Source organism: Bombina bombina, chromosome 7 (genome assembly GCF_027579735.1).
Source record: "Bombina bombina isolate aBomBom1 chromosome 7, aBomBom1.pri, whole genome shotgun sequence".
Classification (NCBI taxonomy): Eukaryota; Metazoa; Chordata; class Amphibia; order Anura; family Bombinatoridae; genus Bombina; species Bombina bombina.
Window position 1 is genome coordinate 185,313,292 of NC_069505.1, and position 17,906 is coordinate 185,331,197.

The window sequence follows — 17,906 nt, forward strand, 5'->3', positions numbered from 1 at the left end:
GAAATAAAAGCACATTTACGCCAGCAGCTTATGATTCTAGCATTTATGTTTTCACGAAGTTTGTTAAAAATGACAGATATTCTTAAGGCACAATGTGATAAGAAGGGATATGCATTATCCCCTAATATTTCTAAGCAAGAAAGTTTAGCCTTGAAGTCATTAAGTAATAAGAAAAAACTGATTTGCAAGCAAGCTGATAAGGGTGGAGCAACTGTGATCTTAGATAGGGGGTATTATATTGATGAAATCCAGGGACAATTGTTTAAATCTGAGTTTTAAATGTCCCTTACCTATGATCCCTCTAAAAATTTTTTGACAGATATTAAAAAATGTGTTCAGGTGGACACTTCCGGGCGGTTGCCAAGATGGCTGACTTATTTTGAATCTGTGTAGACAAGCTGATAAAACCGTTACATATCAGCGGATTGGGCTTCCATCTGCCCTTAATATTCACATATAGTGTATAAAGAATCCCTTGCAACACAAGGAACTACATTGGAGACCCTATTTCCAGCTTTAAAGTACCGGAACGGTGAGCCTTTAGCGGCGGAGTGAATATCTCTGTGGCCTGCACCTAACCCCCCCCAGAGAAACCAGGTAGAGCAGCTACTTCAGCTGCAGGTTGATCTATCTTAGTCATAACACCTGATAATCCTAACAGTACATCATACCCTATACCGTTATCAGTTTTAAGTGTTGGGCCAGTGCTGAAATAATACAGCTGAGATCATGACGAGCATCATGGCAGTAGTCGACAGATGACAGGAAGCGTTGTTACGATCGCTTGATGTTCACTTCTTGTAGCTAGAACAAAAGCTGTGCGACCTCCTTCTGACCAAGCAGCGGACCCCAGAGAATCTAAAGAGCACCCAGTGTGATCACCAGGCACAGACCCTAGGAGACACCGCCACTATTGTTCCACAACAGAACCAGGTGTTTACTTACCCAGGCAAGGGTCGTGGGCATTTACCCACGCTAGATCAGAGTGGAGAGATTGTGCCCAAAGCTACCGGTCTAATTTCCCCAAAGCTTGGACGAGATCGACGATCGGTTGTGGGGACACGGAGAAGGCGGCTGCTCATAATGAGTCCTCCTGTAACTCAGAAAATAACCATACGGGGACCTAACAAAGCACAACAAACTCTCTTAATACCCTCTGTAACACTTCCTAGAGGAATAACTCATGCTGACTTTGGGATCTACATCATCATTGCCGACATTCTGCCTAGCGACCCCCTGGTATCACAGTTTATATGGTGGAGGGGGGTTCTACACGCAAGCTGGGACCCTGGGGGTTTAGTACATCCTGACCTCAGGTGAAGCACAAGGGAGAAATGGTTTTCACAATTCTTAGCTTCCCGGACAGGCTGTGGTCAGTATGGTTGCTACAGTAGAGACTCTCATCAGACTACATGTATTTGGTAGACACCTCGTAACCGAAGGCTATTACTGGATGGAGAGGTGTCATATGAGGGACATTCTAGCTCTAATGCCAGCTGCCCATTATGTGACATATTTTGTGTTCCTATGTTTTGTGAGCAGCCCAGCAGTGAAACAGTTAATAAGGAAAACGCACCTTGCCGTCTGCATTGTGTAGTGTTTGCTAATTGCTCTAATTAACTGTTTCACTGCTGGGCTGCTCACAAAACTGGCCTTAAAGGGAACACTGATTGTAACTATTTTATGTTTGAGGACACATATTATGTGCAAAAAACAGGGAACAGCTATGGGGTCCAACGTCGCTCCCACCTATGCCAATATTTTTATGAATACCTTAGAGGAAAGATTTGTATATGAAAATAAACTTTTTCTTCTGTGTGGCACCACTTGGTGACGCTACATAGACAATATTTTTGGCATCTGGTGGGTCAACGTTGGCACCCTCCAGCGTTTTGTGCTGGAATTGAATTCTGCCACAAGAAGCATGAACTTCACATTGTCCTGGAGTGAAGAGTCTATAAACTTTTTAGACACCAAGGTATATAAGGATGGGGGTGTACTAAAAACTGATCTGTATAGGAAGGACACAGCTAAGAATAGTCTCCTTCACTAAAGCAGCGCACATGCCCCAGCTTTAATTAGGTCTCTTCCTTTTAGCCAAATACTTAAGGTGAGAAGGATTGTGAGAGATGATTCCTTGGCCCTTGTAAGACTTAAGGAGATGGGTGACAGATTTGTAGAGCGATGGTATCCATATAGCATGGTAGAGGATGTTATTAATAAGGTTTTCTGAATTACCGAAAGGAAGGGTTAATAAAGAGAATAGCCAAAATAAGAAGGACCCTGACAGGATGGTATTTGTTTCAGAATATAATGCCTATAGCCCAAGAATACAAAGAATACTAAGAAAACATTGGCACATTTTAAGTGAGTGTAACCCTGAAGTGAAAGCCTTTAAACAGCCACCTATGCCGGCATATACTAGACTTCCCAGCCTAAGAGATAAGATAATTAGGGCTGATGTGGGTAGTAAAAAGAAAAGCAGACAGGGCTTTATAACCTCAGAGAATAATGGCTGTTTCCCCTGCCTTAATTATTCAAATTGTAACAATATGAATAAAGGAGATAGTTTTACTCACCCCTTAACCGGTCAGAAATTCAGGATTAAATGGTACTATAATTGTAATGCCCCTTTTATAATATATCTAATTAAGTGTCCATGTGGCATAATTTATATTGGCGGGACGACCCAACGGGTCAGAGATAGAATCCTACAACATAAATAAAATATTAGGACCAATGATCTTAATGCCCCTGTAGCATACCATTTAAAAAAAAAAAAAAAAATACTATCTCACAGTTAAGGTTTCAAAATTATTGATTATGTACCCATGCCCAGAAGAGGAGGTAATAGGGGATTACTCCTTAAGAGGCGTGAAGCGTTTTGGATAAATAAACTGGAGTCATTAATCCCCATAGGTATGAATAGAGAACTGTATTTGAGTGTATTCATATAAAGGCTGTTTTCTAGGGGGATTTGGATAAAGTTATGTGGCATAGTGTTCATTGTCTTTGATTTAATCTGTATGTTAGAACTGCTGCTTTCCATGTCTGTTTAGATGTGTTTTAAACTGTATAAATGTATTTTTTATTAAAAAATATTATATACAGGTGTAGACCACTAGAGGTCATTATATACAAAAGGTTAACTACAAAGGTGTATTTAAAGTGTTAAAGAGGTGTGGTCTCACCTGCCTACAGGTACTTAAGTTGGTTATATATACTGCATGAACATGAATAAGGGTGTTTGACCCGGAACGTTGTTCTGTTTTAATTGCTTTTTGCTGCCATTTTGATATGGAATAAGAGAAGATTTGGAGATTTTAAGTGGTGCTGCTGTGTCTTTGTACTTTGACATTAATTTCAGGGATGGGGGTGGACGTATCTGGTTATCTAACACTGCCTTTCTGCTTGTGAAAAGAATATTAAATCTTTATGGTTCTTATACACAAAATAATTATGTGAATTTAGATTATGATGTTAATTTTTTGCGGGAAGGGGGATATCAAACTCATGATACAGACAGAGCATAGAATTAAAAAATATCAACATTTCCAATTTATTTTAATATCAAATTTTCCTCTCTTGGTATCTGTTGAAATGTAGCACATTTTCATGAGAGTATACTGAAGTAGGTTCAGGAAAGCCTGCACCTTTCGAGATTAGAGGATAGAAGATAGAGATAGAGATATCTCGTTACATACCCTGATGATGCTGTCTCGGAAAGGTGCTATATTTCAACAAAAAATACCAAGAAAAAGAGGGAAAATTCATAATAGAATAAAGGGACAGTCAACACCAGAATTGTTGTTGTTTAAAAATAAAGATAATCCCTTTATTACCCATTCCCTAGGTTTGCATAACCAACAGTTATAATTATACACGTTATACCTCTGTAATTACCTTGTATCTAAACCTCAGCAAACTGCCCCCTTATTTCAGTTCTTTTGACAGACTTGCATTTTAGCCAAATTTAGCCAAATTCACGTGCATGAGCTCAAATGTTATCTACAGTATATGAAACACGTGAACTAATGCCCTCTAGTGGTGAAAAACTATCAAAAGGCATTTAGATTAGAGGCGGCCTTCAAGGTCTAAGAAATTAGCATATGAACCTCTTAGGTTTAACTTTCAACTAAGAATACCAAGAGAATAAAGCAAAATTGGTGATAAAAGTAAATTGGAAAGTTGTTTAAAATTACATGCCCTATTTGAAACATGAAAGTTTTTTTTGGACTTGACTGTCCCTTAAATTTAAAAGTTTTTATTTTTAACTGCACTCTATGGGCCAGATTACAAGTGGGGCGCTCGTTTACAAACACTGCCAGAAGTAAACTTTTTAGGTTAGCAGGCATATTACAAGTTGAAAGTAAAATGTTTGCACGTGAGTGACAGCCGACACTTGAGGATTTAGGATATCGCAACCATTTTAACTTCAAAAGAATGCACAAACTAAAAAAAAACAACGCTTATTGCTTGTGCGCTTACCGTGTAGTAAGACCAACTGCGCTAACCCCAAGGTAGTTATGAATATTTTTAATTCCAATGTTCTTTACATGTTCTATTTATTTTTAAATAGAATATATATATATATATATATATATATATATATATATATATATATATACACACACACACACACACACACACACACATACACACAGTATATAGATATATATATATATATATATATATATATATATATACACACACACATACACACAGTATATATATATATATATATATATACACACACATATACATACACACACACATATAGAAATATATGTTTATATATATTAAGAATTTTTTTCCCTATGTGAAGAACATTGGAATGTAAAACACATGATTAAATATTAAAATGTATTAGCAATTATTTCTTCTGTTAAGTGTGATCAGTCCACGGGTCATCATTACTTGTGGGATATTAACTGCTCCCCTACAGGAAGTGCAAGAGGATTCACCCAGCAGAGTTGCTATATAGCTCCTCCCCTCTACGTCACCCCCAGTCATTCTCTTGCACCCAACGACTAGATAGGATGTGTGAGAGGACTATGGTGATATATTTAGTTTTTATATCTTCAATCAAAAGTTTGTTATTTTATAATAGCACCGGAGTGTGTTATTCCTTCTCTGGTAGAATTTGAAGAAGAATCTACCTGAGTTTTTCTATGATTTTAGCCGGAGTAGTTAAGATCATATTGCTGTTTCTCGGCCATCTGAGGAGAGGTAAACTTCAGATCAGGGGACAGCAGGCAGATTAATCTGCAAAGAGGTATGTAGCAGTTTATTATTTTCTGACATGGAATTGATGAGAAAATCCTGCCATACCGTTATAATGTAAACTCAGCCTTGAATGCAGTAGATGTAGCTGATATCAGGCTGTCATGTATGTATATTTTACACTTCAGTTTTCTGGGAAATGGTACTTCTCTGGCTTTTAAACTGTATACATAGACTTAACCTATTTTGCAGGGACTTGCAATAGGTTTTAAATGACAATTAATTATTGAGGTAAAACGTTTTTTTGCTGGCATGTAAAAACGTTTTTTTCTCTGAGGTACTGGGTGAAAAAATGTTTTGGGCACTTTTTTTCCACTTGGCAATAGTTTTGATTTAAATTAGAGCAGTTCACTGATCCCTCTCACTGTTATGTGTGTGGGGGAGGGGCCATTTTGGTGCTTTCACTATGCATCAGAAAAACTCAGTCAGAGGTTCATTTTCTTCCTGCATGATCCGGTTCATCTCTACAGAGTTCAGGGATCTCAAGAGTCTTTTTTGAGGGAAGTAATCATTCACAGCAGAGCTGTGCTGATTGTATTGACTGTGATATAAAAAACGTTTATTTGTGTATTTTTTTCTGCTGCCTGGGTTAGTTATCATTTGCTGAGGGGAACAATCCTTTGCTAAAACTGTATATTCTGACAAAGATTGATGCTATAACTTAATTATTTTATCTGTTATAATATTTTCTGTGCTTCTTAAAGGCACAGTTTGTTTTCATATTATTTGTAAATTACTTTGAAAAGTATTTCCAAGTTGCTGTTTATTTGCTAGTGTGTTAAACATGTCTGATTCAGAGGAATATCTCTGTGCTATATGTGTTAATGCCAAAGTGGAGCCCAATAGAAATTTATGTACTAAATGTATTGATGCTACTTTAAAAAATAGTCAATCTGTACAAATTGAACATATTTCACCAAACAACGAGGGGAGAGTTATGCCGACTAACTCGCCTCACGTGTCAGTACCTGCATCTCCCGCTCAGGAGGTGCGTGATATTGTAGCGCCGAGTGCATCTGGGCGGCCATTACAAATCACATTACAAGATATGGCTACTGTTATGACTGAAGTTTTGGCTAAACTACCAGAACTAAGAGGTAAACGTGATCACTCTGGGATGAGAACAGAGTGCGCTGATAATGCAAGGGCCATGTCTGATACTGCGTCACAGTTTGCAGAACGTGAAGACGGAGAGCTTCATTCTGTGGGTGACGGTTCTGATCCAAATAAACTGGACTCAGACATTTCAAATTTTAAATTTAAGCTTGAGAACCTCCGTGTGTTACTAGGGGAGGTATTAGCGGCTCTGAATGATTGTACCACAGTTGCAATCCCAGAAAAAATGTGTAGGTTGGATAAATATTTTGCGGTACCGACGAGTACTGACGTTTTTCCTATACCTAAGAGACTTACTGACATTGTTACTAAGGAGTGGGATAGACCCGGTGTGCCTTTCTCACCCCCTCCTATATTCAGAAAAATGTTTCCAATAGACGCCGCCACACGGGACTTATGGCAAATGGTCCCTAAGGTGGAGGGAGCAGTTTCTACTTTAGCTAAGCGTACCACTATCCCAGTGGAGGATAGCTGTGCTTTTTCAGATCCAATGGATAAAAAATTAGAGGGTTACCTTAAGAAAATGTTTGTTCAACAAGGGTTTATATTGCAACCTCTTGCATGTATTGCGCCTGTCACGGCTGCAGCAGCATTTTGGTTTGAGTCTCTGGAAGAGACACTTCAATCATCCACACTAGATGACATCACACACAAACTTAAATTCCTTAAGTTAGCTAATTCATTTATTTCAGATGCCGTAGTACATTTAACTAAACTTGCGGCTAAAAATTCAGGATTCGCCATTCAGGCACGCAGAGCTCTGTGGCTAAAATCCTGGTCAGATGATGTTACGTCTAAATCTAAATTGCTTAATATTCCTTTCAAAGGGCAGACCTTATTCGGGCCCGGCTTGAAAGAGATTATTGATGACATTACAGGAGGTAAAGGTCATGCCCTGCCTCAGGACAAGGCCAAAGCCAAGGCTAGACAGTCCAATTTTCGTTCCTTTCGTAATTTCAAAGCAGAAGCAGCATCAACTTCCTCTGCACCAAAACAGGAAGGAGCTGTTGCTCGCTACAGACAAGGCTGGAAACCTAACCAGTCCTGGAACAGGGGCAAACAGGCCAGAAAACCTGCTGCTGCCCCTAAGACAGCATGAATTGAGGGCCCCCGATCCGGGACCGGATCTAGTGGGGGGCAGACTTTCCCTCTTCGCCCAGGCTTGGGCAAGAGATGTTCAGGATCCCTGGGCGTTAGAGATCATATCTCAGGGATACCTTCTGGACTTCAAATCCTCTCCCCCAAGAGGGAGATTTCATCTGTCAAGGTTGTCAACAAACCTATCAAAGAAGGAAGCGTTTCTACGCTGCGTACAAGATCTTTTATTAATGGGAGTGATCCATCCAGTTCCGCGGTTGGAACAAGGACAAGGGTTTTACTCAAATCTGTTTGTAGTTCCCAAAAAGAGGGAACCTTCAGGCCAATCTTGGATTTAAAGATCCTAAACAAATTCCTAAGAGTTCCATCGTTCAAGAAGGAAACTATTCGAACAATTTTGCCCATGATCCAAGAGGGTCAGTACTTGACCACAGTGGATTTAAAGGATGCTTACCTTCACATACCGATTCACAGAAGTCATTACCGGTATCTAAGGTTTGCCTTTTTAGACAGGCATTACCAGTTTGTAGCTCTTCCATTCGGACTGGCTACGGCTCCAAGAATCTTCACAAAGGTTCTGGGCACTCTTCTGGCGGTACTAAGACCGCGAGGAATTTCAGTAGCTCCGTACTTAGACGACATACTGATACAAGCTTCAAGCTTTCAAACTGCCAAATCTCATACAGAGATAGTACTGGCATTTCTAAGGTCGCATGGATGGAAAGTGAACTAAGAGAAAAGTTCTCTCTTTCCACTCACAAGAGTTCCCTTCCTGGGGACTCTGATAGATTCTGTAGAAATGAAGATTTACCTGACAGAGGACAGGTTAACAAAACTTCAAAATGCATGCCGTGTCCTTCATTCCATTCAAGAGACCAGAAATTCTCTTCTATGGTGGCTTTATCGGCCACATCTGTCCAGGGGAATGCCATTCAGCAGGCCAGACTGGTCAATTGTAACAACAGACGCCAGCCTACTAGGTTGGGGCGCTGTCTGGAATTCTCTGAAGGCTCAGGGACTATGGAATCAGGAGGAGAGTCTTCTTCCAATAAACATTCTGGAATTGAGAGCAGTCCTCAATGCTCTTCTGGCTTGGCCCCAGTTAGCAACTCGGGGGTTCATCAGGTTCCAGTCGGACAACATCACGACTGTAGCTTATATCAACCATCAGGGAGGGACAAGAAGCTCCCTAGCAATGATGGAAGTATCGAAGATAATTCGCTGGGCAGAGTCTCACTCTTGCCACCTGTCTGCAATCCACATCCCGGGAGTGGAGAACTGGGAGGCGGATTTCTTAAGTCGTCAGACTTTTCATCCGGGGGAGTGGGAACTTCATCCAGAGGTCTTTGCCCAAATACTTCCACGTTGGGGCAAACCAGAGATAGATCTCATGGCGTCTCGACAGAACGCCAAGCTTCCGCGCTACGGGTCCAGATCCAGGGATCCGGGAGCGGTCCTGATAGATGCCTTGACAGCACCATGGACCTTCAGGATGGCTTATGTGTTTCCACCTTTCCCGATGCTTCCTCGATTGATTGCCAGAATCAAACAGGAGAAAGCATCAGTGATTCTAATAGCGCCTGCATGGCCACGCAGGACTTGGTATACAGATCTGGTGGACATGTCATTCTGTCCACCTTGGTCGTTACCTCTGAAACAGGACCTTCTTATTCAGGGTCCTTTCAAACATCAAAATCTAACTTCTCTGAAGCTGACTGCTTGGAAATTGAACGCTTGATCTTATCAAAGCGTGGTTTTTCTGAGTCAGTTATTGATACCTTAATACAGGCTAGGAAGCCTGTCACCAGAAAGATTTACCATAAAATATGGCGTAAATACCTATATTGGTGCGAATCCAAAGGTTACTCTTGGAGTAAGGTTAGGATTCCTAGGATATTGTCTTTTCTACAAGAAGGTTTAGAAAAGGGGTTATCCGCTAGTTCCTTAAAGGGACAGATCTCAGCTCTGTCCATTCTGTTACACAAGCGTCTGTCAGAAGTTCCAGACGTTCAGGCTTTTTGTCAGGCTTTGGCCAGGATTAAACCTGTGTTTAAAGCTGTGGCTCCACCATGGAGTTTAAACCTTGTTCTTAACGTTTTACAGGGTGTTCCGTTTGAACCCCTTCATTCCATTGATATAAAGTTGTTATCTTGGAAAGTTCTATTTTTAATGGCTATTTCCTCGGCTCGAAGAGTCTCTGAGTTATCAGCCTTACATTGTGATTCTCCTTATTTGATTTTTCACTCGGATAAGGTAGTTCTGCGTACTAAGCCTGGGTTCTTACCTAAGGTAGTCACTAACAGGAATATCAATCAGGAGATTGTTGTTCCATCCTTGTGCCCAAATCCTTCTTCGAGGAAGGAACGTCTTTTGCACAATCTGGATGTAGTTCGTGCCCTTAAATTTTATTTACAGGCAACTAAAGATTTTCGACAAACGTCTTCCCTGTTTGTCGTTTACTCTGGTCAGAGGAGAGGTCAAAAAGCTTCTGCTACCTCTCTCTCTTTTTGCCTTCGTAGCATAATTCGTTTAGCTTATGAGACTGCTGGACAGCAGCCTCCTGAAAGAATTACAGCTCATTCCACTAGAGCTGTGGCTTCCACTTGGGCCTTTAAGAATGAGGCCTCTGTTGAACAGATTTGCAAGGCTGCAACTTGGTCTTCGCTTCATACTTTTTCCAAATTTTACAAATTTGACACTTTTGCTTCCTCGGAGGCTATTTTTGGGAGAAAGGTTCTTCAGGCAGTGGTTCCTTCTGTATAAAGAGCCTGCCTATCCCTCCCGTCATCCGTGTACTTTTGCTTTGGTATTGGTATCCCACAAGTAATGATGACCCGTGGACTGATCACACTTAACAGAAGAAAACATAATTTATGCTTACCTGATAAATTCCTTTCTTCTGTAGTGTGATCAGTCCACGGCCCGCCCTGTTTTTTAAGGCAGGTAAATATTTTTTAAATTATACTCCAGTCACCACTACACCCTTGGCTTCTCCTTTCTCGTTGGTCCTTGGTCGAATGACTGGAGGTGACGTAGAGGGGAGGAGCTATATAGCAACTCTGCTGGGTGAATCCTCTTGCACTTCCTGTAGGGGAGCAGTTAATATTTCACAAGTAATGATGACCCGTGGACTGATCACACTACAGAAGAAAGGAATTTATCAGGTAAGCATAAATTATGTTTTTTCTTGTTTTTTGAGTGGAAAGGGCTCAAAAGTATATTTACTTATGTATATATGTGTTTATATGCATGTCTATACATACATACACATAAACATAAATACCAATGTATACTCATATATACACATAGGTATATATACACATACATACACATATTTAGAAATGTATACATATGTTTATAGACATAATAGCCCTTTCCATTCAGATACCTTGTCATATACCATACACCTTTTAACCCTTATAATCTTTTTTTTTCAAATATTTAAATGAATGTTTTTTTGTAGATAGTGTAATATACGAGTAATATTTTATTTCAATATATTTATGTTGTGTTTGGTACAACTTTTATTAAGCTCTAACCCTTTACTTGTAAATACAGCACAAGTTAGTGTGGGGCACGATATTTCAGTATCGTTCACGCTAATATTAGTGCGCCACTTGTCATCTAGCCCTGTATCTGAAACATGTAAGTTTAGTTCTAATATCTGTCCTCATGTAAGACTCATCTGCGCATAGTGTGAGGATTGGCTGTCTACTCATTGCATACACACACAGGCACTATGTAACCTAGTAGTACGATTACTTACTGTCCGTCTACTCATTGCGTACAGACACAGGCACTATGTAACCTAGTAGTACGATTATTTACTTGCTGTCTACTCATTGTGTACACACACAGGCACTATGTAACCTAGTAGTACAATTATTCACTGGCTGTCTACTCATTGCATACACACACAGGCACTATGTAACCTAGTAGTACGATTATTTACTGGCTGTCTACTCATTGTGTACACACACAGGCACTATGTAACCTAGTAGTACAATTATTCACTGGCTTTCTACTTCTTGCGTACACACACAGGCACTATGTAACCTAGTACTGTAGTACGATTATTCACTGGCTGTCTGCTCATTGTGTACATACACAGGCACTATGTAACCTAGTAGTACGATTATTCACTGGCTGTCTACTCATTGTGTACAGACACAGGCACTATGTAACCTAGTAGTACAATTATTCACTGGCTGTCTACTCATTGTGTACACACACTGGCACTATGTAATCTAGTAGTACGATTATTCACTGACTGTCTACTCATTGTGTACACACACTAACTCTATGTAACCTAGTAGTACAATTATTCACTGGCTGTCTGCTCATTGTGTACACACACTGGCACTATGTTACCTAGTAGTAAGATTATTCACTGGCTGTCTACTCATTGTGTACACACACTGGCACTATGTAACCTAGTAGTACGATTATTCACTGACTGTCTACTCATTGTGTACAGACACTGGCACTATGTAACCTAGTAGTACGATTATTTTCTGGCTGTCTACTCATTGCGTACAAACACTGGCACTATGTAACCTAGTAGTACAATTATTCACTGGCTGTCTGCTCATTGTGTACACACACTGGCACTATGTTACCTAGTAGTACGATTATTCACTGGCTGTCTACTCATTGTGTACACACACTGGCACTATGTAACCTAGTAGTACGATTATTCACTGACTGTCTACTCATTGTGTACAGACACTGGCACTATGTAACCTAGTACTGTAGTACGATTATTCACTGGCTGTCTGCTCATTGTGTACATACACAGGCACTATGTAACCTAGTAGTACGATTATTCACTGGCTGTCTACTCATTGTGTACAGACACAGGCACTATGTAACCTAGTAGTACAATTATTCACTGGCTGTCTACTCATTGTGTACACACACTGGCACTATGTAATCTAGTAGTACGATTATTCACTGACTGTCTACTCATTGTGTACACACACTAACTCTATGTAACCTAGTAGTACAATTATTCACTGGCTGTCTGCTCATTGTGTACACACACTGGCACTATGTTACCTAGTAGTAAGATTATTCACTGGCTGTCTACTCATTGTGTACACACACTTGCACTATGTAACCTAGTAGTACGATTATTCACTGACTGTCTACTCATTGTGTACAGACACTGGCACTATGTAACCTAGTAGTACGATTATTTTCTGGCTGTCTACTCATTGCGTACAAACACTGGCACTATGTAACCTAGTAGTACAATTATTCACTGGCTGTCTGCTCATTGTGTACACACACTGGCACTATGTTACCTAGTAGTACGATTATTCACTGGCTGTCTACTCATTGTGTACACACACTGGCACTATGTAACCTAGTAGTACGATTATTCACTGACTGTCTACTCATTGTGTACAGACACTGGCACTATGTAACCTAGTACTGTAGTACGATTATTCACTGGCTGTCTGCTCATTGTGTACATACACAGGCACTATGTAACCTAGTAGTACGATTATTCACTGGCTGTCTACTCATTGTGTACAGACACAGGCACTATGTAACCTAGTAGTACAATTATTCACTGGCTGTCTACTCATTGTGTACACACACTGGCACTATGTAATCTAGTAGTACGATTATTCACTGACTGTCTACTCATTGTGTACACACACTAACTCTATGTAACCTAGTAGTACAATTATTCACTGGCTGTCTGCTCATTGTGTACACACACTGGCACTATGTTACCTAGTAGTAAGATTATTCACTGGCTGTCTACTCATTGTGTACACACACTGGCACTATGTAACCTAGTAGTACGATTATTCACTGACTGTCTACTCATTGTGTACAGACACTGGCACTATGTAACCTAGTAGTACGATTATTTTCTGGCTGTCTACTCATTGCGTACAAACACTGGCACTATGTAACCTAGTAGTACAATTATTCACTGGCTGTCTGCTCATTGTGTACACACACTGGCACTATGTAACCTAGTACTGTAGTACGATTATTCACTGGCTGTCTACTCATTGTGTACACACACTGGCACTATGTAACCTAGTAGTACGATTATTCACTGACTGTCTACTCATTGTGTACAGACACTGGCACTATGTAACCTATTTTCTGGCTGTCTACTCATTGCGTACAGACACTGGCACTATGTTACCTAGTAGTATGATGATTATGATGCACTGATGCTGTATTCCTGTTTACTAGGTGGAGCGTGAGATTCACTGACTGTTTACTCATTGTGTACACACATTAACTCTATGTAACCTAGTAGTACAATTATTCACTGGCTGTCTGCTCATTGTGTACACACACTGGCACTATGTTACCTAGTAGTACGATTATTCACTGGCTGTCTACTCATTGTGTACACACACTGGCACTATGTAACCTAGTAGTACGATTATTCACTGGCTGTCTACTCATTGCGTACAGACACAGGCACTATGTTACCTAGTAGTATGATGATTATGATGCACTGACGCTGTATTCCTGTTTACTAGGTGGAGCGTGAGATTGCAATTCTGAAGCTAATAGAACATCCGCACGTTCTAAAGCTGCACGATGTGTATGAGAACAAGAAATACTTGTAAGTATATAACGTATTATGGTAGGTGTATTGCACCATCTGTCCCTGCCATCTGTAAACATCTGACCTGCTTTCTTTAATATTATCCTCATCTTTCTTTTTGAATTTTATGTTATTTTAGATATCTACATAATGACCAAGGTCCTGATGGTCTAAATGTCTTTTGGTTTGCAAGATTATTAATGAATTCTGCCAGTACTTCTATTTCCCTGGTAGAATTATCTAAAGCCACTTTTTCCCTGTAAGCAGAGTGACTCGCTAAGGGGCGTATACGGCATTTTCGTATGGGGAGGAGATGCATACATTACAAAAGTGCACAATAAAATTTGTGTTTTAGAAATAATTGAAAGGAATAATTGAACTATTCATGTAAAAATAGACAGTAAACAATTGTATAGTTAAACAATCATAACAAAATTCTTCACCAAAAATCATATTTTATCAAAAACATAAAATTTGTATGTAAATTACACAGGAAAACATTTATTAAATATGCACAGCGTAAATTGTAATTGTAGTACACTGGATGTGCAAAAATCCCTTTGAAATTCGTACTTGAAAATACAAAGCATAATTGTTGTTTTTTTGTAAAATGTGCTGAACCTCGACGTTCATTGGGCGTATATGAAAATGTCTCTAATCCTTGCGTAATATAATTCTGTAAAGATTTTCGCACTACAGATCTCACAGTTTTTTCTCACAAACTAAAAGGTGTTGAGCTTTTCTCAAAGTTCTTATGACCTTAATAGACAAACACATGTATGCAAAAATATAGGCAATTGTAAGATGCTATACACAAAAAGAGCGTAATGTGGTGATTTATACTGGGTGTAGGATTTAATTTTCTTCTATAAGGTACGAAGAGTCCACGGATTCATCCTTTACTTGTGGGATATTATCCTCCTGCTAACAGGAAGTGGCAAAGAGCACCACAGCAGAGCTGTCTATATAGCTCCTCCCTTAGCTCCACCCCCCAGTCAGTCTCTTTGCCTACTCTAAGTACTAGGAAGGGTAAAGGGAAAGAGGTGATTGGAGAACTGGGAAGCGGATTTTCTAAGTCGTCAGACTTTTCATCCGGGGGAGTGGGAACTCCATCCGGAGGTGTTTGCACAATTGATTCAGCAATGGGGCACACCAGAATTGGATCTGATGGCATCTCGTCAGAACGCCAAACTTCCTCGTTACGGGTCCAGGTCAAGGGATCCTCAGGCAGTACTGATAGATGCTCTAGCAGTACCCTGGTCGTTCAACCTGGCTTATGTGTTTCCACCATTTCCTCTCCTTCCTCGTTTGATTGCCAGAATCAAACAGGAGAGAGCTTCGGTGATTTTGATAGCACCTGCGTGGCCACGCAGGACTTGTTATGCAGACCTGGTGGACATGTCATCTCTTCCACCATGGACTCTGCCACTGAGACAGGACCTTCTGATTCAAGGTCCGTTCCAGCATCCAAATCTAGTTTCTCTGCGGCTGACTGCTTGGAGATTGAACGCTTGATCTTATCCAAGCGGGGTTTCTCTGAGTCGGTCATAGATACCTTGATTCAGGCTCGAAAGCCTGTCACCAGGAAAATTTATCATAAGATATGGCATAAATATCTTTATTGGTGTGAATCCAAAGGCTACTCATGGAGTAAGATCAGGATTCCTAGGATTTTGTCCTTTCCCCAAGAAGGATTGGAGAAGGGGTTATTAGCTAGTTCCTTAAAGGGACAGATATCTGCTTTATCAATTCTACTGCACAAGCATCTGGCAGATGTTCCAGACGTTCAGTCGTTCTGTCAGGCTTTAGTTAGAATCAAGCCTGTGTTTAAACCTGTTGCTCCGCCATGGAGTTTGAATTTAGTTCTTAAAGTTCTTCAAGGGGTTCCGTTTGAACCTATGCATTCCATAGATATTAAGCTTCTATCTTGGAAAGTTCTGTTTTTAGTTGCTATCTCTTTGGCTCGAAGAGTTTCTGAACTATCTGCATTGCAATGCGACTCGCCTTATCTTGTTTTCCATGCTGATAAGGTGGTTTTGCGTACCAAACCTGGATTCCTTCCTCAGGTTGTTACTAATAGGAATATCAATCAGGAAATTGTTGTTCCTTTTCTGTGTCCTAATCCTTCCTCTAAGAAGGAGCGTCTGTTGCACAACTTGGACGTGGTTCGTGCTTTGAAGTTTTACTTACAAGCGACCAAAGATTTCCGTCAAACATCTTCTTTGTTTTGTTGTCTATTCTGGAAAACGTAGAGGTCAAAAAGCTACGGCTACCTCTCTTTCTTTTTGGCTGAAAAGCATCATCCGTTTGGCATACGAGACTGCTGGACAGCAGCCTCCTGAAAGGATTACAGCTCACTCTACTAGAGCGGTGGCTTCCACATGGGCTTTTAAAAATGATGCTTCTGTTGAACAGATTTGTAAGGCTGCGACTTGGTCTTCGCTTCATACCTTTTCAAAATTTTACAAATTTGATAATTTTGCTACTTCGGAGACTATTTTTGGGAGAAAAGTTCTTCAAGCAGTGGTGCCTTCTGTTTAACCATCTGTCTTGTCCCTCCCGTTCATCCGTGTCCTGTAGCTTTGGTATTGTATCCCACAAGTAAAGGATGAATCCATGGACTCGTCGTACCTTATAGAAGAAAAGTAAATTTATGATTACCTGATAAATGAATTTCTTCTATGGTACGACGAGTCCACGACCCGCCCTGTCATTTTAAGACAGATTATATTTTTTTATTTTAAACTTCAGTCACCTCTGCACCTTGTAGTTTCTCCTTTTTCTTCCTGTACCTTCGGTCGAATGACTGGGGGGTGGAGCTAAGGGAGGAGCTATATAGACAGCTCTGCTGTGGTGCTCTTTGCCACTTCCTGTTAGCAGGAGGATAATATCCCACAAGTAAAGGATGAATCCGTGGACTCGTCGTACCATAGAAGAAATTAATTTATCAGGTAAGCATAAATTTACTTTTTAAAGTGCGCCCCTGCTCACTGCTAACTTTGTTCTATGGAGCAAAGTTTCCCTTTCCAGTGACTTCCATTACTTTCAATAGGAGACATCTCGCCACTCGCAGGGACTGCCCCTTTTTTTACAATAATTCCACCAGGGCAGCCTCTGCGAAGGTCGGCGTAAAAAAACACGTCTGATCTGGTGAGGTTTAGATCATTGGGCCCCTAGTCACATAGCCCTGAAACTCTACTTGCCTCCAGTATCTTAGTGACCCCTTCTGCTCCCTAATGCCTTTTTATTACACCTTTTATTATTACTTTATCCACTCTTTCCCCACCCTAATAGGGACATTAAAGCAATTTGTATATATGTTTGGAATACATCAGAAATTGTCACTGCATTGCTAATGTTTTGTATACAAAATGCATTCAATTTTAAGCATTTCATTTTATTATTTTGTGTAATTTGCCTTATATTGTAGTCCAGGGGCATACTCTTAGAAATGCCTCTTCAGAATTGTTTGTCTTAAAGGGCCAGTCTACACTAAAATTGTTATTGTTTTAAAAGATAGACAATGCCTTTACTACCCATTCCCCAGCTTTGCACAACCAAAGTTTTTATATACATATAATTTATAACATTTAAAACTCTAAATTTCTGCATGTTTCTAAGCCACTACAGACAGCCTCTTATCACATGCTTTTTTAATTAGCTTTTCAAAACAGGAGACTGCTAGTTCATGTGGGCCATATAGGTAACATTGGCTCACGCCCAAGGAGTTATTTAAGAGTCAGCACAACGCAGCACTAATTGGATAAAATGCAAGTCGATAGATAATAAATAAAAAGTCATGTGATCAGGGGATGCTTATATA

At 40.1% G+C, this 17,906-nt stretch overlaps 1 protein-coding gene across 1 annotated transcript in view; it reads left to right on the forward strand.

Moving 5' to 3' along the window:
• BRSK2 (BR serine/threonine kinase 2) overlaps positions 1-17,906 on the forward strand; it is a 474,882-nt gene that overhangs the window by 274,297 nt on the left and 182,679 nt on the right. The window contains exon 3 of the mRNA XM_053720479.1: positions 14,016-14,101. Within this exon, the coding sequence (XP_053576454.1) occupies positions 14,016-14,101 (86 nt within the window). The remainder of the gene's footprint in view (positions 1-14,015; positions 14,102-17,906) is intronic.